This window comes from Acomys russatus, chromosome 23 (assembly GCF_903995435.1).
Source record: "Acomys russatus chromosome 23, mAcoRus1.1, whole genome shotgun sequence".
NCBI classification, from domain to species: Eukaryota; Metazoa; Chordata; class Mammalia; order Rodentia; family Muridae; genus Acomys; species Acomys russatus.
Window position 1 is genome coordinate 4,054,385 of NC_067159.1, and position 24,005 is coordinate 4,078,389.

The following is a 24,005-nucleotide window of genomic DNA, read 5'->3' on the forward strand; positions in this document are numbered from 1 at the left end:
GGCTGTATCATAAGACCATTTCTCAAAAACTAAAAACCAAAACCAAAAACCACCCCCAATTCAGAAAGCATAAAGCCAAATAAGAACTTCAAAAAGGCCACAACGTGTTATACTTTGTCAAAAGAACCATTATTGATAAGACACCTGCTCTTACACTTTTCAGCATGCATTTGTAAAAGGGATTGGGGGGGGGGGGGAAATTGGATTTCTGCCCAGAAAAAAGTTGCATCCTGACTGGGAAGTCCATGCTCTCAAGTCCTTGCTTTGCCGACATCAGGTTTTTCCTACATTTCTTATCTAGAGGAAAATGGTTTCCCTTGTGACTGGGCCAGGCTGATGTTTCCAAGGGAATAGATGATGTTGGAGAGAGCCGAGAGAGGAAGGAAGGAAGGAAGGCTCACCAGCTGCTGTTCCTCTCTTTCCAGAGGAGGGTTGGACCTCCAGGAGGCGAGGTCTGTGCAGGCTGGGGCAAGGATGCTGTCTACTGCTGAAAGCCGCAAACATACTAAGGTGGGTGCTACCCAAGGAAACACTTATCAGGATCTGGCTAACAACATATGCCTTCTGGTCCCTGGGTAAGGTGGCCAAGGCCTAGAGCAGAATTCATTCACCCTGGTCAGTCCAATCTAATCCAATCAATCCCTCCACACTCCTTCCTCTAGCACAGGCACCTCGTGTTCAGCAGCCGTCAAGGTTCCCTCCTACTTCCTTCCGAAGTGTGGTCCAGTCTCCAGTGGTGCTTTCCATGTCCACCCAGAGAGCTTTTTCTTTCTTTGCACTGAGGCTCAGCTGTGACAACTTCCTGGCCTTCCAGTAGAGGCAGAGGAGGGGGATGAGCAGAAGCGACAGCACGATGAAGGGGCAGACAACGAGGAAGTGGAGTAAGGGCTCAGAGGAGCAGATCCGGGACAAGAACGTGGGCTCTGCAACCAAAGAGAAACACAGAAGAGAGAGATCAGTGTCCACATTGCCTGGCCCGCGTAGTCACGTCCACCTCCCTATACGTTATTATAGGCAGGTCCATGGAGATGACAGGGTGTGGTGGCTCAGGCCTTTCATCCCGTGAGGAGAACAAGCCTAGGACATTCCTGACGCATACATTCTCCCCCCCCCCCGCCCCCCGCACCCCCTGCACCCACTGCTCGACCATTGCAGCTATAAAGCTGCCGATGACCTACTTACAACCATCAGCCAAAAAGAAAAGCAAAACAAAAAAGAAAACCTTTCCTTTAATCTTCTTCCCTCAGAAAAGATATGTATAATTCAGCCCTCGTTCTCAACTGCGGAGCTGGCCCTGAATTTTTAACTGAGCTATTCCCACCGCTGCTCCTGAAACTCACAGCTCACTGTGCTGCCCCCGCCCTCAGCAGCAGCCGTACCCACAGAGGAGGGTGTTTCTCCCCCAATCCATGCCACATAGGTAGCTCAGCCCTTAGCTCCTTGTCCTCCATGCTCAACCGTCACTTCCTATATCCAAGCCCTTGGGAATAGCCCCTGTCTGGGTGGATCTCATTTCTCCCAGACTTCTCACATGGACTTACACACACACACACACACACACACACACACACACACACACTTGTTTAGTGCCTCGTCTTCCCTGGATCGAGACTAAGAGTGTCCTGGGTTCCTGCATCACCCACAGCGCCTAGATATGTGCTCAAGAGCTTTTTCTGATCTAACTGACAGCTGCTACAGGGTCTAGACTGTACAGAGACATTCCAAAGCATGTGATCCCCAGGCAGGGGCAGGAAGCTGGGAGGGTACCATCAGCAGACAAACGTGGGCCAATGGGGCTCCCAGCCTTTTCCCACGGAAGCAAAAGAGGGAGGGCTACAGACAACGAAGGTCCTGGGAAACGGCCCCCTGAGCTAATGGCCAAAGGTCCACGTTACAGGCACTCAGCAGAAAGCCACATGTGTGACATGCTAGCAACCACTCGCTGTAGTTTTCCAACCATGATATCCAGATAGCCAATTATGATATATTTGAAACTGGGAGTGTTCTGAGCAATCTGACACTAACAACAGCTGTGCTTTCCTTGGGAAACTGTAATGACATGAGCCCTCTCTTCTTCAGAGGTTAAGCTACAGAATTTATGAGATTATAGATTCTCCGTGATAAAAACGGGTTTAACAGGTCATTCTGACCAACCTCCTGCTGCTGAAAGAAATAAAAAAAAAAAAAAAAAAAAAGAAGAAGTTCCTTTGGGGCCTCACTGATGCACTTTACAGTTCAAAGACTCTTTGCCAAAATCAAGAGAGAACCCAAAAATTTGCTTGAGGCTGGCACTGGGATCTCCTTGAGGGTCAGGCCTGTGTCATCTGTCTTTGTCTCTTGTGAAACACTTCCTCTAGAGGCCTCCAGGGTCCTGATGAAGGAATCAACTGCCAAGTGTATCCCCCATGCCAGAGGCAGGGTGGCCAGCATCACGCTATGCAGAGTGACAGTCCTTGATGAACAGGAGGCTGTTGGTTCTGGTTGGGGTTGGCACAAAGCGGCAGATGCCTCAGCTCCTCAAAGGCTAGGATTATAGGCGTGTGTCACCAAGCCTGGTTTAATTGTTAACTCTTTTCTGTCCTCTTTCTGCAGTCTTCTCCCAAATGATCCACTTGGACTGTAATTAGTCTCCCAGGTCTCATGTGATGACGTTTGCGAACATGGTCAAAGGAGGCAGAGCCTGCAACACTGTGTTAGAATAGGCCAGACTGCTCAGCCATAGCTACTGACAGAAACTTCTTTTTATAGCAGCAGCCACTGTCAGGAAATGGCAAACCCCCTACGGGGAGCCCATCCAGGAGTGTGTAAACAGTCTCCTCAGGAGTCCAGACTCCTAGAGAATGACAGCCAGCCAGGATTGTCACCTCCCCAAGGAAGTTTACTAACCTCAGGGTTGGACTCTCTGGGATATCAAAGGGTACCAGTGTTGATGCAGCCCTCCCCCCCCCATACAATGGGCACACTGCCACTAGATGGGACCTGTTCCTCACTTTCCCCACATCCTCAGAGCTGTACATCCTCCACCTTGAATCTTCTCTGCTCTCCACTCCACCCACTCTGTCTGGCTGCAGGCTCATAATGTGAACCCTCCCTTTCCTGAGACATCTAAGAAGAGACCTCCTGCTCTGCTTGAGGGCTTGAACTCTCCTTGGGGCTCCCAGGATGCTGCTGTCTGTCCTCAGCTTTAATGACGCTGAGAGAGGGTGGGGCCATGGAGTCCCAGCTAAAAGCCTGGCCGTTGAGCATCACTACAGAGGAGCGAATGAGCACTGGCTGTACTGCAGAGAGAGCTTGGCTCACATCCTCACTCCTCAACTCACTCTTACGAACAGTGGATAAGTTATTCCAACCCTTTGTTGTCTTATCAACTAAGCAGGGATAATAACTTATACAATACGATACAATGATACAATATGTAATAAAACATTTAATACAATACCTAGGCCACTTGGTAAGCGGACATGCAATAGACATTAGCTAGGATGTTCCTAGGAATGCTGAGAAACCCCCAGGCAACTTACTCCTAAGCTTCCTGATTCCTCACAGAGACCTCAGCTCTCTAGTTTGGATCTGGAATGTCCACTAAAGGGCCTGGTAGTAAAAATTTGGCCTCAGCTTGGTGCTACTGGAAATTGATGAGACCTTTAAAAGGGTCAGTGGGAGGTCATATGTCATTGGAATTCTGGTTCTCTCTCTCTCTCTCTCTCTCTCTCTCTCTCTCTCTCTCTCTCTCTCTCTCTCTCTCTCTCTCTCTCTCTCTCTCTCTCTGTCTGTCTGTCTCTCTGTCTCTCTCTCCTACCAAGATGTCAGGAGGCCAAGAAGCTTCTTGAAGTACCACACCTTCTTACCCACCTTGATGCCAACCCAAAGCCATGGACCCACCAACTGTGGCCTCAAAACTCCAAAACTCAGAGACAAAATAGGTCTTTCATCCTTAGATGTTCTCTCAGGTTTCCTATCCCAAAGATGGGACACTGACGAACACAGCAGACTTCACACGTTCTTCCATGGCTAAAGCTTTCCTCTGAACAGAAAGTCAAGGGAGGCTTCAAAGACTCTGGCTGTGGTGATTTGATGGACATATCCCCATCCATCGCAGACATTTGAGCACTTGGTCCCCAATTTTTGGTGCTGTTTTGGGGAGGCTTAGGGAGGTATGTCCTTGCTGAGGAAGTACGTCACTGTGGCAGGCTTTGAGTTTAAAGATCCATACTGCTTCTAGTTCACTTCCTCTGCTCTGCGCTTTCAGTTCAAGATGTGAGTCCTCAGCGGCTACCTGCTGCCTCACGGCTACCTGCTGCCTCGGCTCTGCTGTCATGGCCTCGAGCCCTCTGAAATCCAAAGCCCAAACAAATTCTCTCTTCTATAAGTTTCCTTGGTCATGGTGTTTTATCTCAAGAACAGAAGAGTAACTAACACACTGGCTTTCTCTCTAGTCAGGGGTGGTAAGAACCAGAAGGAGAGTCTTGGCAAGTCTTCCAGATGCTAGGATGGCAGGATGACGAAGGAGAGATGGGGCAGGCACACAGGAAGTAGGAAGAAATCTGGCATTGGGCTAGTCTGCCCCTGAGACTCCAGCCTTCAGCATGAAGGGACTGTCTTCGTGGGAGGAGGATGCTCCATTTAGAGCAATCTGCCACCAAAGGGCAGCACAGTGCCCTCTGCACAGCACTGAGCAACTGTCAGCTCCAGTGCTTCTAAATTACCTCTCGGGGGAGGGCACTGCTTGCCCTAGATCCTGCAGTCACCATTTCCCACCATCTGCCTCTCACCCATATTTGGATGAGACCTGGTGACACTCAAAACCATTACAGTTTGGCATTTTGAATCAATCCAAGTAAGTGCCCCAGACTCAAAGTACAAGGCCTGCAGAATGGAGCCAAAATCATAATGAACACACTTCATCTTCAACAGCCTTTTATAACTCGCTCCCTTCTGCCCAGAGCTAGGCACACCATGAAGAGCTTTTCCTCTGGACACTTCCTCAGAAACGCTGATATGAGGGAGCGGGGGAGGAGGGAGGAAGGGAGGGGAAGGGAAAGAGGGAGGGAGAGGGGAAGGGAGGGAAGATGAAAGTGCTTCCAACCTCTCCCCACCTCCATTCAGAACTTGGGCCATGTGAGGTCATTTGTGAGAGCTAAGCCCTGCCAAGAACTAGAAGCGGAATCTGGATCTCTGTAGCAAGTACATCCCAGAGTAAGTGGCCCCTGGCAGCTTCCTGTTTTAGCCTAATTGGAGGCGTGTGTGTTCATTCTATTTTCAAGTGTTAGCTGAGTGCTTTGTGCCAGACCTTGTTGAGTGCAGGGGGGAAAGGTAAACAAATGGCCTCTCTAGAAACTTCAGTGTGGCAGGAATGCAGGTCCCCTATAAGAATCCATTTCTAAATAAATCCTTGTCTAAATAAAAGCTGAGATATAGTAATGAGTATTATGCTGCCACAAATAAGCCAATCCACCCCCCTCCATGCACACCCACCCCTGCCCAAAAGCCTTATGGATTGGCTTGTCACTGTATTGAGCCAGTTTCTCAGAACACAACATTTAGGGGCTGGGTACGTAGCTCTACTGCTAGTGTGCTTGTCTGGCATGCCCACAACTCTGGGTCTAATCCCCAGTGTTATATAAATCTGGCGCCATGGAGCAGATGTGTAATCCTAGCACTGAGGAGATAGAGGCAGGGGGATTAGGAGTTCAAGGCTATCCTTGGCTATATAGCACATGTGAGGACAGCCTGGGATCTATGAATCCTTAACTCAAAAAGAGAAAAACAAAAACAAAAACAAATCAAAGGATAACTCATTTGTATTTAGGATCTGAAGGTGAGGTCAAAAGAGCCAGCCCTACTGCTCTTACCCTATTGAGTCGTTGTAAAGAGACAATATGCCGGCTGGCGGGAGGGGTGGTGGTGGTGGGGTGGTGGGGTTATAGTCTGTTCTGCCTCAGCTCAAGTCATGTGACCCACGGTTCTTTGGTGTTGTCCTAAACTAATCACATCCGGTGTGGTCAAATAGAAGAGGGGGCTAAGTAAAGAACAGAGGCAAACTGTCATTGATTTGGATTCTATCAACCTGCAGAACTGGCACTCAGAAGCATAACTGTGAGCTGGCAAACATCTGCGCCTCTCCTGGGTGTCAGGCCAGAGCTGAAAGACACACGGTGTCTGTGCATTCTCGGAGTGTGCGTCCACTAGTGGTGATGTGTGTGGTACAGGGAGAAGCAGGTGAGGGCTGAGAGAAGGCGGGTCGGAGAAACGTGACGGCTTCCGTGAAGGATGGCATGGAGGAGCGCCATCGCCTCTTAGGCTGCCCGCAGAGGCAGACACGAGGCTGCCGGATGGACTGCATCTCCTCACTACTGCCCTTTCCCCTCTGCACTGCTCCTCAGCCTACCAACTTGAACCCCAAACAGAACAAATAAGTAAAATCCACCAGTGCTTTCTGCCATGTGTTATGGTCTCCTCTCTTGCCCTTTATAGAGCTTGTTGAGAGAGCATCCCACCCCTCACGCGCCTGCTTCCTTACCCCGCAGGCTCACATTCTATTGCTTTTCTGCCCCTACATGCTAGATCCAGTAGAGATGTTCCTATGCTTTGTGTGTGTGTGTGTGTGTGTGTGTGTGTGTGTGTGTGTGTGTGTCTGTGTGTGTGTGTGTGTGTGTTATATGCAGGTCTTCCTCTGCCACTCTGCCTTGTCCCTATAAGGAAAGGTGTCTTCTATACCTGTAACTCACATCACTTTGTGCCTAGGCTGGCAGCCAGCAAACTCCAGAGAGCTCCTAACTTTGCCTGCAACAGTTCTGGGGTCACAAGCACATAGAGATCGTGCCTGGTTTGTTGCATGGGTACCAGGACCCGAACCCCAGCTCTCATGGTTGCACAGCAGTGTGTCTAAGCATTCGGGCATCTCTTCAGCCCTCCCATTTTCATCTTACAAGGCCTTTTTGTATTGTTCAGTCCCTTGGGCTTCCCTTGGCCTTCATATGCTGTTGTGATTCTCCACCACTGACACACGGCATTTTACCTTGGGTGTCCTCCCTTGAGCGTCATTGCTGGCCACACACTGATAGCTCCCAGTGAACAAGTCAGATGCAGTTCGCATTTGGAATTCCCGTTATCTCCCAGACAAACACTTCTTGAAAACTGTCTTCGAGTTGACTTCCAGCTCAACTTACACAGACTGGACCAGTCTCCATCTCTAACTAAGGCTTGTTTGGTAAAAGGCCTCACAGTCCACGTAAGCCCCAACATGAATTTGTCTCTTCTGCTCCCTCACTCCCCACAGATGTCTGTCGAATCAATCTCCTAATGCCCACTGCCTGTTCTTCCCTCATTCTCAATACACTGCTTGGGCCGCCATCTTGCTTCCTCTTGGCTCTGTCTGCCTCCCTCCACTTCTGCTTCACCCAATGGGAACCTCCTAAATGTGACTCCAAGTGTATCTGTCACTGCCACATTTGCATTCATTCAGTGGCACCCATAACGTCATGACGAAGGGCCCCTCCCTCACCTTATACACTAAGCACATACACTGAGCCCTGTGCGGTCCACGCTGCCATGACCTCCTCTCTTAGCCTTGTGCACTGAGTCTCAGCCCTTCTTAACCCTTGAGATTCCTTTGCTCTGACATGAAGTGTTCTATCTTTTGGGCATCTGTGTACCTTTTCCTAAAACAGTTTTCTCTCTTCTCATAATCCATGTTCTAGAAAACCTTCCTAGAGCGAATGCCTGACCTTTCACTCCAGCTCACTTGCTTCTTCAGCATCCGGGACTACTTCTCTGATGACACTTATCACAGTGCGTTCAACTCTCTCCATTCTGTGGGAACAATCTTTGCCACACGCAGTTCCGTGTGCTCAGATCTCACGTGATTATTTATTGAGCAAATTAAAATAGTCTGCAGCATAGATGTGGATACGAAACCATGCATGCATGTGTGTGGTGGTTAGAGTTCAGCTTCACAGAATCTGGCATCCACCTCGGAGACAGGCAAACCTGTGGAGGATTGCCTTGATTATGCTAATTGAGGTCAGAACGCTTGCCCACCATGAGCAGCACCATTCCTTAGACTAAGATCTTAAAAAGGAAAAAGTGAGCTGGGTAGAAGCACTCACTGCTGCCTTCTTCCTAACGGCAGATACAATGAAGCCAGCCACTTCGAGCTCCTGCCACCTTGACTTTCTTACCATGAGGAACTGTATCTTGTGTCTTTGTTTTGTTTTGTTTTGTTTTTCCTGAGACAGGGTTTCTCTGTGTGGCCTTGGCTGTCATGGAACTCACACTGTAGACCAGGCTGCTCTCCAACTTGCAGATCTGCCTGCCTCTGCCTCCTAATTGCTGGGGTTAAAAGTGTGCGTCACCACTGCCCAGCCGAACTGTATCTTTGAACTAGGAGCCAGAATTAACCTTCTTCTCCTTTTAAGTTGCATTTGTTAGAATGTTTTATGACAGCAACATGAAACGAAATTATAACAGTGTGCGTATGTGTATGGAACAAGTTTGGTTGGAGGCATACAGGAAAAGGGGTTAACATTTATCTAAAACTTACAATGTGCCAGTGTCACTATGTGGTTTGAAAAATACATACTATGATCCTCTTTTTATGAAAAAAGCTGAACATCATACAAGTTAAGTAAACGTGGTGTAATGTTTGTAGGTGGTAGGTCTGCAATCTGAGTTGAGGCTTATCTGACCCACCCCATAAGGACTTTTTATCACTCAGATTGGCTCCCCGACCACCAGCCAGGAGCAGCAAGGTGGAGCAGGCCAGTTGCTCAGTCCCAGACTGATGTTACTGACAAGGAAAACCCTGTTGGTCATGGCACAAGCCGGTGAGCTTTTCCAGAGGAGACAAAAAGGACTCGTTTTTTTGTTTTTGTTTAATGTCTCCTTCCCGAGTTCATCTCTTACACCTGTTCCACACGATCTCAAGTAGATTATGCTGTGCGGCATCTCACCTGCCTCAGAGGAGATATGCTTCCTAGGCACGGAGTCTGCCCTTTTTATGGTTGTTACCTATTTAGTCTACTGTAAAAAAACGACTGACTCTAAAGGGCTTGTGAGTTCCAGAGGAAAACATTCTTGGGGTGTGCCCAGATGCGTGGAACATCCTATAATTACTGGAATCAAAAGCTGATAAAGGAAATCTGCCTGAACACTTGGAATAAAAAAAGAATTACCAAAGAATGGGTATGGGGCAAGGGTGAGGGAGCCCCAAAGAACAGACGGGGGAGGCAGGGGTTGGGGAACCCTAAGGAACAAGTCAGATGGAGCCTAGCTGGCATACAGTGAGGCTCACTTTGCCTGTGAGAAATTGCCATTTACAGCCTTCCTCTTACAGGGTGGTCTCCTAGGAATGCCAATTTTATGATAAACTCCATTTATCTTTCCTATGGTGGAGTACCGAGACTCTGCCTTACTTTCTTTAGTGATTCTTTCCCAACATAAGCTCAGCCTGTAGTTCACCTTTCACCTATTTCTTACTGGAATACAAAGACATAGCTAAGATAATGAGCTGGCAGATACTATAACCGGCCACAATTTATTGGTCTAGCTGGAAGAGACCACTCTTATTATTAACACACGCGGAATAGATGCCCTTCATATGTCTGATACTGCAGTAGGCTGAGATGTTGGCTGAGGATGACTTTCCCACACAAAGAACTGTCACTCTTTGGTCAAAGGCCCTTGAGTGATGGTTCTCTTTGTTGGAGCCTATATGGCAGCTCTAAGCAACATCCCCCTTTCTTTTATTTCTTCCAGGACACAACGACACAATGGGAAGAGGACACCAACTGACTATTGCTATCATTTGGGTCTTAAGTGAGCATCCCAGCCCCTAAAAGGTCCATGTGGGAAAGGCCTCCTCCTCAGTTTGATTCTGTTAGAGGTAGAGGTGCCTTTAGGAGATGGTTCTAGCGGGAGAGCTTCCTGTCATTAACGGCATGCCACTGAAGGGGATAGTGAGACACCAGCCCTTCCTTTTTCTCTCTCACCTATTTCCTAGGCGTGAGGTGAGTGGTTTTGCTCAGACACACACTCCTGTCATGGCGTGATGCTGCAAACTCAGAGTCACAGGGCCAAATGATGGTAGCCCAGAGTCTCTATAGCTCTGAGCCACAGCAGTCATTCTATCCCTGTAAGTTGGACATGTTTGACTGGCAAGACGATCAAAGCTTTGACAGTTTGGTGAGGAGGCAGACAGACAGACAGAAGAGAGAGAGTTAGAGAGACGAGGGTGAGGGAGAGGGGGGGGGAGGGGAAGGAGACCCCAGTACTAATTCTTTGAGGAAGAATGTTTTTGGTTCTTCTCTTGATCAAAGGCGTGTTGTGTGTAACTGAGTGAGGTCCAGTTGTGTAAAAATACAGCGTTATCATCACAGCCATCATCTTATTCTGCCTTGTTTTCTTTTCCACTATAGCATCCCAAGATTAGAGGATCAGCCAAGAAGTAAGGATGCTGGCTGTACGTGCTCTTTGGATATCGGAGGCAAACATGATGCTCACAGCCTTTTGCCTGAGATGAAGGTCAGACAGGTCAGATGTGTACTTCCGTCAAGTGCGCGCGCCCGAGCCTCACGTAGACCTTGCTGGTTGAAGTAAGTTACTATGGGGAGAGGCAGAAAAGCCATCTCCTTCAAGGAATCTGGTAAAACTGTCATTAGCCTGAAGAAAGAAAGGCTAGTAGGAAGCACAGGGGGGAGCTGGCTATCTCCGTGAGCCAGTGGCTCATTGACCCCGCCCCCGCCCCCGCCCCCGCCCCCACCCTACCCCTGCCGAATTACCTGCGGCCTGCACCCTGAGCACCAGCCGTTGCGACTCATCTGAGGCTTGGTTGATCCACTTGCCTGGGTGGCCATGTTGCTGCCACTCGGCCACCTTGCACCAGTACACGCCAGCATCCTCCATCTCCACCTGCTGCAGCTTCAGGACGAAGTCTGTGGGAGAGGCTCGGTAGCAGAGCAGGGGCCTGCTTCGCCCCTCTTGGCCGTACTCCAGCAAGCCGTCGTACTGCATGTGCACCAGCATTCGACTTGCAGCGTTTCCTCCGCTCCGGTACCACGTCACGGAGTACAGGGAGGCTGCGCTGCCTGAGCTGCCGTCCAGGCTGCAGCTGATGCCTACCTCTCCGTGCTCGGTAGCGTTTCCCATCCAGCTCACTCTGGAGACACGAACCTGACTTCCTAGGAGGAAAATGGTGGGCAGTTAGAGAGAAGAGCAGACTTTTGGTCTGGTCACCTGTGAGCCACATCATGTCCACTGGGAGATCTCTCTGGTATTCTCCAGACATTAGGACCTTCATGTTAATGTTTCCCTTTGATCCTTCTCCTTTCTTCCACACTTGCCAGACCATTCTCTGCTCTGAACCAAGCTAGCCACTTCCCTCTTTTAGCCTGACCTCTTGCCTGGTAGATCCTACTACTGAAATAGACACAACTTCAGCCCGGCTCGCAGCCTTTGCCTGACTTTGAACTTCCTCTTTTATTTCCCACAGGCACTGTTCACACCTTTCAGTACTCCACCAAGTTATAATTACATCAGAACCACTCCTCTTCTCCCGCCTCCCCCCCCCCCCCCCACACACACCTAGATACTATCTCTTGTTCAGAATACCACCCAAGGGCCAGGCGTGGTGGAGCATGCCTTTAATCCCAGCACTCAAGAGGTGGCAGAGGTAGGTGGATCTCTGTGAGTTTGAGGCCAGCCTGGTCTACAGAGATATTCCAGACCAACCAAGGCTGCACAGAGAAACCCTGTCTCAAAAACAAAACAAAACAAAACACCCCAGAACCCCACCCAAGGGAACTGTTTCAGTTATTAATTCGTATGCCTTAAACAGTTTTGGGCTTTCCTTCCTCCCCCTCCCCGACTAACCAGCAGGTGAGGACTTGGAAGGACACCCCCCAGTATTTGTAACAAAGAACAGCAGAAAGTTAAGGCAGAAAATTACAGTGCACATTAGATTTTCAACTCCACTACAAACTCATTTGCTAATCTTCTTCGTTGTTTTTAAACTTTCCCCCTCCTGGTCTTAGACTATGTTTAGTCTAAGAAGTACTTACTTGCTTTTCATTCATAGAATCTTAATTCATGTAAAATTCTCTGTGTCCTTGCCTCAAGTTACTGCCTATTTGATTGCAAACTGGTTTCTAATCCACCAAGATCCAGTTCCGAGCTCAAGAGACCCCCTTCAGCCTTGGTTTTGTTTTCTCTTTGGCTTTTGTCGCTAAGGTTTATTTTCTTCTTGAAAATTGAAAGGAAATTCACTGCTACAGTGATGACCAGCCTGCTAGGTGGACAGGGCCAGCACACAGTGGCATGGAACTCGGTATCTGGGTGTTTTATGAGAATCGGGATGACTGGTAGCATTCCCAAGTTGAGAAATGTCATTGTATTACATTAGTCACTTTTGTCATCACCGAGACACAAATATCTGAGCAGAACATCTTAAAGAAGGAAAGATTTATTAAGTGGCTGATGGTTTCAGGCTCCATGATCCAATAACCCTATATTCTACAGTCTACAAACCTCATGGTCACGCGGATGGCTGAGACGCTTATAAGCAGTTTGAAATGATGAGGAATCCTTGGACCACGGCTTCTGTGGCCTCTTAGTGTTTATGCAGCTGAGCCCAGTAAAATGGATCCTACAGAACCAACTTCCTACAGAGCTCAGGGTGAGCAGGGAACGCCATTCATGTTCGCGCATGCGCGCGCGCGCGCGCACACACACACACACAATCACATTAGCTCAGGGTAGTCTGTCTGTAAGTCAGAATGTCTCTGAAGTTGTCCTCCTCCTGTGTTGGTCTTCCTAGCTGAATGTCACAATACCTGGCTTTCAAGAGAAAATCTTCTCAGTGAATTTACTCTTTCACATCCTTGAGTCTTTGATGGGTGGGTTTGGCCAATTCCTGAGCTGCCTTCCAGGTACCTCTCTCTTTGTGCTGGTGCAGGTACGTGGCACTAACCTCTAACAGCCACGCTTTCCTTGACCCTCTGTCCCAACTTTACATGAGCCTTGTTATTGGGCAGATGCCAAGGTTTTCACATCTTTCTGATTTGTTTTGCTCTTAATTGTCACTGTAATCCTGGCTAAAAGGAGTTAGCAGTAACTACACCATATCCCGAGCCCTGATAGGGATTTTTTTTTTTTGTTTGTTTCCTTTTGAGCTCAACCTCACTCAAGACTCAGGGAATGACTAAATATTTGCCTTTAGTACATTTCCCAATAGAGTCCTCATTTCATGAGTACAGTCTCTCTGTTCATATTCCTATCAGATTTTTTTTTTCCACCAGAATTTCCCATTAGGTTTGCTTGAAATATTCTGGCAATGTTTTGGCCTGCTTCTCCAACCTCTTCCAAACTCCTCCCTCAAACCAGTTTCAAATGCTTAAGAATCACTTTGTCAGGCTGGGTCACAGCATTGACCCTACCTCTCTGGAATCAATTTTCTATATTGTTTTGTTGTTGTCATTGTTGCAACAAATACCTAAATGGAAGAGTTTAGAGGAAGAAATGTTTATTCTGTTGATAGCTTCAGAAATTTTAGTACAGATTCATCTAGGTCCATTGCTTTGGGCCTAAGGTGAAACAGAATTTCATAGTGGCAAAAACTGCTCTCAGGATGGCAAGGAAGTAGAGAGAGAGCAAGCCTATGCCTGTGGGCTTTCTTCTCCCATTTTATTCTGTCTGTGATCCCATCCTATTTAATGGCACCACCACACACATTCAGGCAGCTCTCCCCGAGCCTAGCCTCTCTGGAACTGTTCTCATAAACACACCCAGAGTGAACTTTGCTGTCCTCCCACGCACCTCCCAATCCAGCCGACTTGGTGCAGACTGTGAGAATTTTGTGATACACCAACAGATCTAGTCATGAGGCCATATTTCCACCTGAGAAACATTGGCTTGAACCAAGCGATGTTACCTCCTTAAAAGATGCCGGCACACCCAGACAAGTGTTTGGCTAGGACAACTGGAGAGCAAGAACATCAGTCACAGATCGAGAATGTAGGGAGAGAAAGGAATCACGGGGCAGAAAAGATAATACATGCAATGGGGGCGGAGCCTGTGGGGCATCCACATACTAGTGAACAGTAGGGTCTAAACGCCTAAGGCTCAGAATATCTAGGGTGTTTTATCTTGTAGGTGATCGTTAAAGCCAGGGCAGTGTTTTAGAAGTTCTGAGAAAAGCAGAGACTAAGAAACAGAAGAGCCCAGGATGGCTCCCCGAGGAGCAATCAAGTTTAACAGAGAAGGGGAGGGACTGGAAGAGAAAGGGAGCCAGGGCAGAGGAAGAGCTCTCTCCTCCTGTGTGTTACCTCTGCTTCACACAGCCCTTGAGCTCACCAAGGGCAAAGGCTGTGTCTTACTATCTCTACAGTCCTGTTTCTAGCATACGGGAATGTCCAGTTATAATATTAGGGTCTTTTTTTTTTTAATGTCATCTTGAAAATAGTACTTTAAGCACCACATTAGATAGAGTTATTTACATCATACTGTTGCATCGTATCCAGTTCCTTAGCTGATTTGACTTTAATCAACAGTCAGAGGTGATCCAGCCAGGACTGAGAGACCCAGGTAAGCCTGTCCACATTCAGACAGCAGCACTCGTGGACTGGCTGGAATGGATGGAAGTTCCATTACATTTTTAGAGATCTCCAGAGGTGGAGAAGACTCCCCCAGTAAGCCATTCCAACAGTTAACTACTCTTATTTGCCTTATGTTTAGGCAGCCAAATGTTGAAAAGCAATTTCTCCACACGTCCCCACAGAGTTGTACAGTCTCTGTTCACAGTGGGAGAAATATGCTTCGTATTACTCTTTCCCTGCCAAATTACAGTAGGGCCCCACTGGAGTGACACAGCTTGTTATTATAGAGATCTGAAGATACGATTCCCTGGGCAGCTGCATGGACCAGGCTGCCAAGCTGATAAGCAAACCAGGCTAAGGGATCTTGTTCTCTTCTGAGCTTGAAACCTCATACTGATTTACCTTAAGCAACCTCTCCTCCTCTGGTGGCTTCCAGGCCCTGTAGTCATTTGTAGGTGCCTCTGATTTCTATGGCCCGGACTACATTTGTAATCTTCTCATAGTCACATCCCTAAGGCTGCTGGAAAAAAACCCCATAAAAAAGATGTGTGACAATACTCTTCTAAGATTTACCTGTGGGCCTGAGTTTCAGTTCTGTGAGCCCTGAAGTCTTTCTTTCAAGCCTTTGCCAAATGCCATTGGTAGACCAGAGCCATTCCTCCACAGCACAGTGATAGCGGCCCTGGTCACTGTCTTCCACGCTCAGGATGCTCAGAAGAAATAAGTCTTGGGAAACTTTCTCAGAATGAAATTTCTGCTTGCTCCGAGGGGTTTGAAAGTCATCCCCGTATTTTACAACATGGGTTTGGTCCATTTCTAGGATCTTCAAAGAGGATGCGTTTGCAGACACGGGAGAGAAGTACCAAGTGATGGACAGCGAAAGGTTTCCGGGAGAGCGGGACAGGATGGCACATTCTATGTGAGTGCTGGAGCTGACAGAGAGCTCTTGGACCCGACTGCTTGAGCTCACTCTCAGTTTTCTCTCTGAGTGAAAAAAATGAAAAGAGTTACTTTCCTAGGGGGGAAAAAAAGACCTCACAAAACCCAGAACTTTAAGCTAGCGTGTCAACGAGGGCAAACAGCGTCTACAGCAGCAGTGGCTCTCAACCTTCCTCACGCTGTGACCCTTTAATACAGTTCCTCATGCTGTGGTGACCCCAATCATAAAATCATTTTGTTTACTTTATAACTGTAATTTTGCGGCTGCTATTAATCATAATGGAAATATATGATATGCAGGATATCTGACATACGACCCCCAAAGGGGTCACAACCCACAAGCTGAGAATGGCTGCTCTCCAGCCATCGTGTGGGTGACTTCCCTCCCCACAGCCACCCCAACCGTCCATTCATCTTTGCTATGGCTCATGATCTGATGAAGCTGGCCTGTCCATCTCACAAGCTGCACATGGAGAATAGCTGTGGACGCAGCTCCAGCACAAAACTGTAAACTTGCTTAAAATACTATGAAATTTTGTTTTGTTCTCGGTACTTTGTTTGTGCATAAGCTTTGTGGGTGACAGTGTTGTGCCACAACGTCAAAAAGCCAGACACGCCTGTGAGAATTCTGTGTGGTTACAAGTTGGTGCTTCTCTTGTCATAACGTGTGTCTGCTGGTCCTCCTTCTACCCTTACTGTGTGGGGATGGAGAGAGCCATGGAGAAAAAAAAAAAAAAAAGCCCAGCTCTCCCCCACATGATAATACTGTTCTATTTAAGCAAAAGAATCTGTTCCATAGAGTGTTTGCATTGTTCTGAGAAAAAAATGACATTATGAGCACTCTGCCTGCCTGTGTTTCCTGTATGAACGACTTCTGGATCTCCAATTTGTCAAAGTCTAGTTAGGGCTGGCTTCAGACATGAGCAAAGGAGAGGAAGCTGTGCATGGGCTATTAAAATCCTGTTGCTTTGCAACCACTCGCTGTGAGACTATCACAGGGGTATGGACTCTGCCATCTTTTACACCAGCGGCTTTTCCTTTGTCATAAGATGCACAGTAAATCTCCCAAATCTCGCTACCATTGCTTGTTGATTACTCTACTTTTGTTGATATTGCCATCAGGTCCCCTAATTTTCCCTTCAACAAACATTTCCCAGTTACATACTATGTCACATATCAGACTATTCTACATATTTTGTAAACACCTCCTGTTTAGAGGAAGATATAGGACAGGGACAAAGACTTCCATATTATATAATTGATTACCAATGTAGGACAGAGATATGCAGAAATGCCACAAATATCAGGACCACCACACAGTAGATTTACCTAACCCAAAGATGGGGTGAAGACAGACTTCCTGGAGCAGGCAACTCTGAGCTAAGTCTTGAAGATTAATAATAGCCATTCGGGCTGGAGAGATGGCTCAGCCCTCAAAGGCTAGGCTCACAACCAAAACTATAATAGCAGCCATTCAGCTAGATAGAAAGCAAAGGAATTCCACATAAAAAGAACAACTTAAGTCCCTGAACGTGAGAGTATAGTGAGAATTTTGGAATTTTGGTTTCTTTAAAAACACAGAAATACTATAAGAATATGTTTTTGTTTTAATCCCAGGGGGGGGGGGAGGATATGGAGCTGCTTTGCAGCAGCTGACTATGATCTGCCTCATGCTCTGGCGGGGGCGTGATTTTGCCAGCTGCAGAGAGTTTCTATGATTGTGTGACATTTGGAATTCTGGGGACTTTTCAGAGAAGGTGTAAATACGAGGGCCCTTAAAGGGGGGGGGAGATTCTTGGTTGCTGGTTGGTTGCTGTTGGTCTCAGTTTGTTAAGTAGTCATGCACAATGAAGAAACAAGAAGTAGGAGGAGAACAAGGAGGAGAAGGAGGAAGAGGAGGAAGAGGAAGAGGGGGAGGAGGAGGAAGAGAAGGAAGAGGAAGAGGAGGAAGAGAAGAAGGAAGAGGAGGGGAGAGAGGAGGAAGAAGAGAAAGAGGAGGAGGAGGAGGAGGAGGAGGAAGAAGAAGAAGAAGAAGAAGAAGAAGAAGAAGAAGAAGAAGAAGAAGAAGAAGAAGAAACAATTAGATATTTTGACAGAGAAGATCAAACCTGCCTCAAGGAACTCCACGCCCCTAATCAGCAGGAAGCAGTCTGACAACAACATTGGCCCCTTTGCAGCCCCTGACTTAATTCATGGATCTCTTTCCTTTCCTCTATCCCTCCCTCCCCCCCATATCTGGTGTTAGGGGTTTGAGAGAGTGGGAAAAAGGTGGAGAGGGGTGGAAGAAATAAGAAGCCACAAAGTAGGAGAAGACCAGGTAGAAGAGAGTAAATGTGGGTTATCGAGCCAGGCAGTTCAGTGTGGCTGGAAGTCAGATCTAAGCTGGAAGGCAGGAGGCACTGGAGAGACAAGTGCACAGGCTTATTGAAGAGCTTTCACAACCTGCCGTGGGAGTTTGGATAATGAAGCGGACCAGTTACTAAAGTGCTGCCCTGGGATGTGGTGAGGACCACCGCATCATGAGCCTAGCAACCTATGAAGGCATTACCTGCCTGCCACTAGGTGGGCCAGCTGCCCAGGATATAAACAGGGCAAATCCACCTCTCTCTCTCTCTCTCTCTCTCTCTCTCTCTCTCTCTCTCTCTCTCTCTCTCTCTCTCTCTCTCTCATCCCTCTTCTTTTCTTATCTCTCTCACTTTGTTTCCTCTCTCCTCTCCTGCTTCTCTCTTCTGCTGTCTCTGTCTCTCTCTTTCTCTCCGGGGCACCCCTCCCCCTCCCTTGCTCTCCCATGCTCCTATAATAAACTTCTCCACATCATATCTGTTGCCTGGCGTCTCATTTTTAATCATTACAGTTGTCCTGTGTAGACTAACTTCATGGTGATGCCATTGCGTCATGCTTACTTTACCAATACAAACTCGATGAGTGGATATTTTGTTTCTATAGTTTACACAAAGTAGGAGGAGTTCTGTTGTTGTTATTGTTTGAGACAGAGGCTGGTGATTGTAACCTAGACTGACCTCAAATTTTCAATCCTCCTGTCTCAGCCTCCTGATTATAAATGTGCATCATCACACATGACAAAGAAAGAGTTTCTTTTCTTTTCTTTTCTTTTTTCGTTCTTTCTTCCTTTAGCAGGGATCAATTTCAAGTATCACTTACCTGGAAAGGTGACAGTAATCTTTAATAGGTTAGAGGTGACAGATACCCTGGCTGGGCTGCCTGTGCACAGGGCATTTCTGTCATAACCTTCCACTTTGCACTGATACACCCCTGTCTCCTCCATAGCAGCATCATGGATTTGGAGTTGAGAATGGAGGGAAGACTGTGAGACCTTCATCTTCCTGTGGAACTGGGAGAGGACATCGCCCCATTCAACTGTGCCATTGTGGGTGATTCGGATTAGCTGATGAAAGGCTCCAGAGCTGGCTGGTTGGAACTGCCATGTCACTGAGAACGGCAGCTTGAGGTCTGAGTAGTTGGCCCTCACTATGCAGAACAGCTCGACGGTGCTGGCTAATGTCACTTGTGGCCGACGGCTCATCAGGTTAACTCCTACACTTGATTCTGTTGGGGGAAAAGTGAGATGCACTTCATTTTTACCAACTCCAAGCACAGGGACTTCCAAGTTCTCTCAATGCCACCCTTCACACAGGGCCACACATTCGTGTTCCTGGAGTGCCGTGAATTTGGGGGTAGAGGTTGGTCCACGGTACAGTGTGTCCCGAATTCCAACTCAGCTCTCCAAGTCTCCCCCCTCGCCTACGACTGTTCTCATCAGCCACAACAAACAGGCAGTGTTTCCTCAGTGTGCTGCTTAGACAGCTGCACTGAGCTGGGACAACACTCACAGCCAGAGTCTGGCCTCCTTCCTCTCCCCTCCTCCCCCAGGGTCTGGTGTCACTCTCTTGCCCACTCTAGCAAAGGCTTCGTGATGTCCTGGCTGCTGCTGGAATGGGACAGGCTTGGCTATCGTCATCTCTCTGTAAGTGAACTCAGAGTCATAGGGGTTTGTTTTCAACTTTGAACAACTTACAAGTTGCACTCGAGAATGATCTTTATAAAGATGAATAAACTCAAGAGGTTGGTGAAGGGTCTGATGTGCAGATCCTGCTCTGAGTGTCTCGGGGTACATACACTGACGCCACTCAGGGTACATATATTGCTGGTAAGGGTTCTGGATGGCACCACTCAAACTGCAGTCTAGAAGGAGGTGACTGATACACACTCAGAAAAGGATTTTTCTCGGGGACTCACTCAGAGATTTTACTGTGACTGGTATCTTCTGGGTCCACTGCACATCTTTGTCCTGGTACTGGGGCCTCTCGGACACTCTGCACTCATAGGTACCACTGTCTGTGACCATGGCAGAGGCGATCTCCAGCCGAAAGGTGGCCCAATCCACTTTCTCCAATCTCCTGTTGCTATGGTAACTGGAGCCCAGAGAAGAGGCTCCCAGCTGCACAGTACCATCTTGCCCCATGGCAGCCACGAACACAGGTGTGGTTTGGTCCTGTGGGATGAGCCACCAGCTCACAGTCAGGGGACCTGCATCCCCAGCTGCCTTGCAGAGAAGGGTAAGAGCCTCTCCTTCCCACACGTCACACTGCTCGGCAGACACGGCCACACTTCTTGCTGTGGATTATAGAAGAAAAGTGCTTCACGTAAACACAAACATTTCTAAAATACGGTGGAACTGAATTGTAAGGATTTTACTTGTTTGGGACAAATCAGAGCTTATTGACTCCTTCTGTGCCAAGCCCAGAACAGAGATTTGCCAAATACTTAGATTGTAAATGTGTGGATGGATAGATGGATGGATGGATGGATGGATGGCAGATGAAAAGATAAATGATGGATGGATGGATGGATAGATAGATAAGTGTGCATGGATATATGTGTGTATATTCATGTGTGTAAATAAAATAAGAATTCCCTAAGGTAATTATTACGTAGAGGAAACAAGACAGCAGACAGATGGTCCGGAGAGCCTATGGACGTGATGCATAAAATACACTCATTTTCTTATGGTTTTGATCAGTTGGCCCATTCTGAAGATCTAGTTGGGCAAATGTCTGATAGTATTTTGTTTGACTCATTAGGGTAAGTAAATGAACCTGAAAGTAATGAATTATTTAAATTATTTAAATTTTGAGGATGTTTGTTTTGTTTTTTAGAATAAAGGCTGCCAGTGTTTTCAATATACTCTCTGTCTTTCTGCTTACTTTTTCCTAGCCAGTCCTAATTAGCTTAGTGTGTGTTTTGAATAGGGAAAGAAAATTATTAATTAAATCTCTGTTTGTTATACCACCATAAAAATAACTAATTTTGTGGCACATTTACACTATGGAATACTACTCAGCTATTAAAAACACAGAAATCTTGAAATTTGCAGGCAAATGGATGGAACTAGAAATGATCATCCTTAGGGAGTTAAGCCAGACTCAGAAAGATACACATGGTATAGACTCACTTATAATTGGACACTAGCCCAACAAGGATGTCCTCTGAGAGTCTTCATTTAGTGGGGGATTGGGATAGATGCTGGGACTTCCTATTGGGACTCCAGGTGATAGAGGTATGGGAGAATGGGGACATGGAAGGACCCAGAGGGTCCTGGAACCCTACAAGAAGACCATCAAGGCTGGTGGATCTGGACACAGGGGGTTTGCTCAAACTACTGTGACAACCAAGGACAATGCTTGCAGTAAACCTAGACCCCCTATTCAGATCTAGCCAATGGACAGCACATTCTCCACAGTTGTGTGGAGAGCAGGGACTGACTCTGACATGAACTCTGGTGTCCCCTATTTGACCACTTCCTCTTGGTCGGGAGACCTGGTGGCACTCAGAGGAAGGGGAAGCAGGCTACCAGGATGAGACCTGATAGGCTGTGATCATATGGTGGGGGAGGAGGTCCCCTTCTGTCACAGGCCTAGGGGAGGGGAATAGGGTGAAAGAAGGAGGGAGGAACAAGAAGATACAAGATAACAATTGAGATGTAATCTGAATAAATTATTTAAATAAAAAATTAAAAATAACTAATTTTGTAGAAATTTATATTTATATACACATATATTATAAATGCAGGTGCCTATCTATCATTGGCAAGTGGCAGTCTTCTAATGTTTAAATTACCGTGTATATCTATAAATGTAAAGCTGGCTTCCAGATGGGAAATTCAAGATGTAGAGAAACACAGTCATTCAACAAATGCTTATTGGCCAAGGTCCTATTCTGGCTGCTCTGGGGGCCACGTAGGTACGTCAGGAGATCCCGTGTCCCAAGGCAGGCCAGCACTAAGTACAGCCAACGCACACCACTACCCAGAGGCTGACTTCTCTGAGACTTTGTGTTTCTTTCCAGGAAAAAAAAATGAAGGTAATAATAGCATCCACTTTTTTTTTTTTTTTTTTTTTTTTTTTTTTTTTTTTGCTTTGCTCAGAGGACTGAACAAAGGCCATAGTCAGGGCTTAGGCCTTGGGGTACAGAGAGCACTGAAAAGGGGTTAGTTATTACCTTGAGGGTTTAATGAGAGGCACTGGGAGTTTCAAAGCAAGAGAGAAGAACAAAACAGACTAGGCATTAGGAACCTAAAGGGTCTAAATGAATCTGCAAATGGCTCTTCCCCACGGAGGAGAGAGATCCCCCCAGTCTACCCCCATCCCCCACATTCCCCCCAGCCTCCCTACCATCCCCCATCCCACCCCGCACCGCCGTGCTTCAGGCATTCAACAAAGGCAGATGATGAGCAGTCTTCAGAAACAGGTTGAGCAAATTAGCAAACTTGTGTCAGCATTTTGGACGTCAGAGACAATGATCATGCTTTCTGGGGGTTTTGTTGTTGTTGTTGTTTCTAATATAGAAATGGCTTTAAACCTGAAGTTTAAAAGTGGGAAGGGAAACGGCTAGTCATAATCTCACCGGGTTAACATGACCAGTGTGATTAGTTTCAACTAGCATCACTCCCCGAAGCCACTGTGTTCATTAGCCTCATAGTAAGAAGTAAGAAGTGTGGCACAGTGATGGTGGGTGTTCCCTTCTGTTTAAAATATTCATGGGACAATAAAGTCTGCACATATTTCAAATAGCAGCTTGACTTTCAAAACAGAATGTGAGACAAGGCCCTCAATAAATATGCTAATAAGTTTTCCAATTGCTACATGTTAGGCCCAGTTTGGACTCCAGCCTGAGGGGGGAAAAAAATCTCTTTATCTTTGAAAGATAACCCTCTCTGTAGGGCCAGGAGCAAGACTCCATGAAGCACCTTTGGAGCTCCTGGGAACAAATTCTCACACACCAGGTTTAAGGAGTTTCTAGATATTTTCTCCAGGGAGATCAGAGATTTAGCAAGCTCTGTGCCAATATGTAAACCGCCCACACTGTTTTTCCTGAATCCTAGAAACTTCCACCAAATGTTTAGTGTGGAAACTAACAGCACCACACTTCCTGTCTGCCCCTTTCATCCAGAGCTCTGCTATGTTCCTCCCCAGCCAATGGGAAGAGGGAAGCAGACCTCGAAAGGGGTATCTATCTATCTTTGGAAATAGTGTGCCAAGAATAACTTTCATTTTAGCTCAGTTTATTTTTATTTTATTTTTTTATTTTTTTCGATTTTGAGCAAATTTTCATTCTAGACTTTGAATTTAACTCTCAGCCCAGAGGATTCTAATATTAGCTGTGTGTGCATCTGTTTTTACTTTGTACATAAAGCATCGATTATCTGAACATATTTAAAGTCACTCAGCCTTCACAAAGCAACAATGAACTAAGTGGCTGGCTGTCCTGAGTCTGTTTTGGTTTTTCAAGAACAAAATAATGGAGGCTGGGCCATGCCTAAAGACATTTCTGGTGCTCAGAAGTCTGGTGGCTTAAGGATTCAAATATTGGGGTATTGGCATGGTGGAGACGCTACTGCTGGAGCAGAAAGTTGTGGTGGTGGGTGGGGGTTGTGGGGTAGAGGAAGCAGGAAGGACAGCACACGGGGGGGGGGGGGGAGGTGGCCTCATACAATCCTGTCCCCCCAAGGTGGCACTGATACGTTGCTGAGGGTGGAGCTCCCATGATCCCATTCCATCCACATCGCCAGACTGAGGACCAGAATCTGAGCCCTTGACGGACAGCAGTGGCTTGCGCTGTTTTTCTCTCACAACGATGCCCGGAGCCAGCTGAGCACACATCTCACAGTGTTATGGACAAGCAGAGAAAATGGAGTCTGTCTACTTTCATTTGTCCCTTCGTTTCTCAGGATGAGTCAGAATTATGACCCATTGCAAGTTAACGTAACAAGATTAGCAGAGGACAATTGAAAAATGGCTGCCCCGCCTCAACTCAAGGTCAGCTTACTCAGCTGTGTGCTCCCCAGGAAAAGAGTCTCTGCTCTCTCCCTGTCCCCCGGCCCCCCCTTCCCCCCCCCCCCCCCCCCCCCGCCCATCCACACTCAGAAATATTCACACACTCTGGCACACACATGCACAG

General features: G+C 47.2%; 1 protein-coding gene across 1 annotated transcript in view; it reads right to left on the reverse strand.

Annotated features, from left to right (window-relative positions):
* Positions 1-203: 203 nt before the first annotated feature.
* The window catches only part of Cd101 (CD101 molecule), a 38,732-nt gene continuing 14,930 nt past the window's right edge, over positions 204-24,005 (reverse strand). Inside the window, exons 5-9 of the mRNA XM_051165787.1 lie at positions 19,785-20,162; positions 18,690-19,094; positions 15,162-15,572; positions 10,779-11,177; positions 204-923 (exon numbers count right to left, since the gene is read on the reverse strand). Coding sequence (XP_051021744.1) covers positions 679-923; positions 10,779-11,177; positions 15,162-15,572; positions 18,690-19,094; positions 19,785-20,162 — 1,838 coding nt within the window. The 3' untranslated portion in view covers positions 204-678. The remainder of the gene's footprint in view (positions 924-10,778; positions 11,178-15,161; positions 15,573-18,689; positions 19,095-19,784; positions 20,163-24,005) is intronic.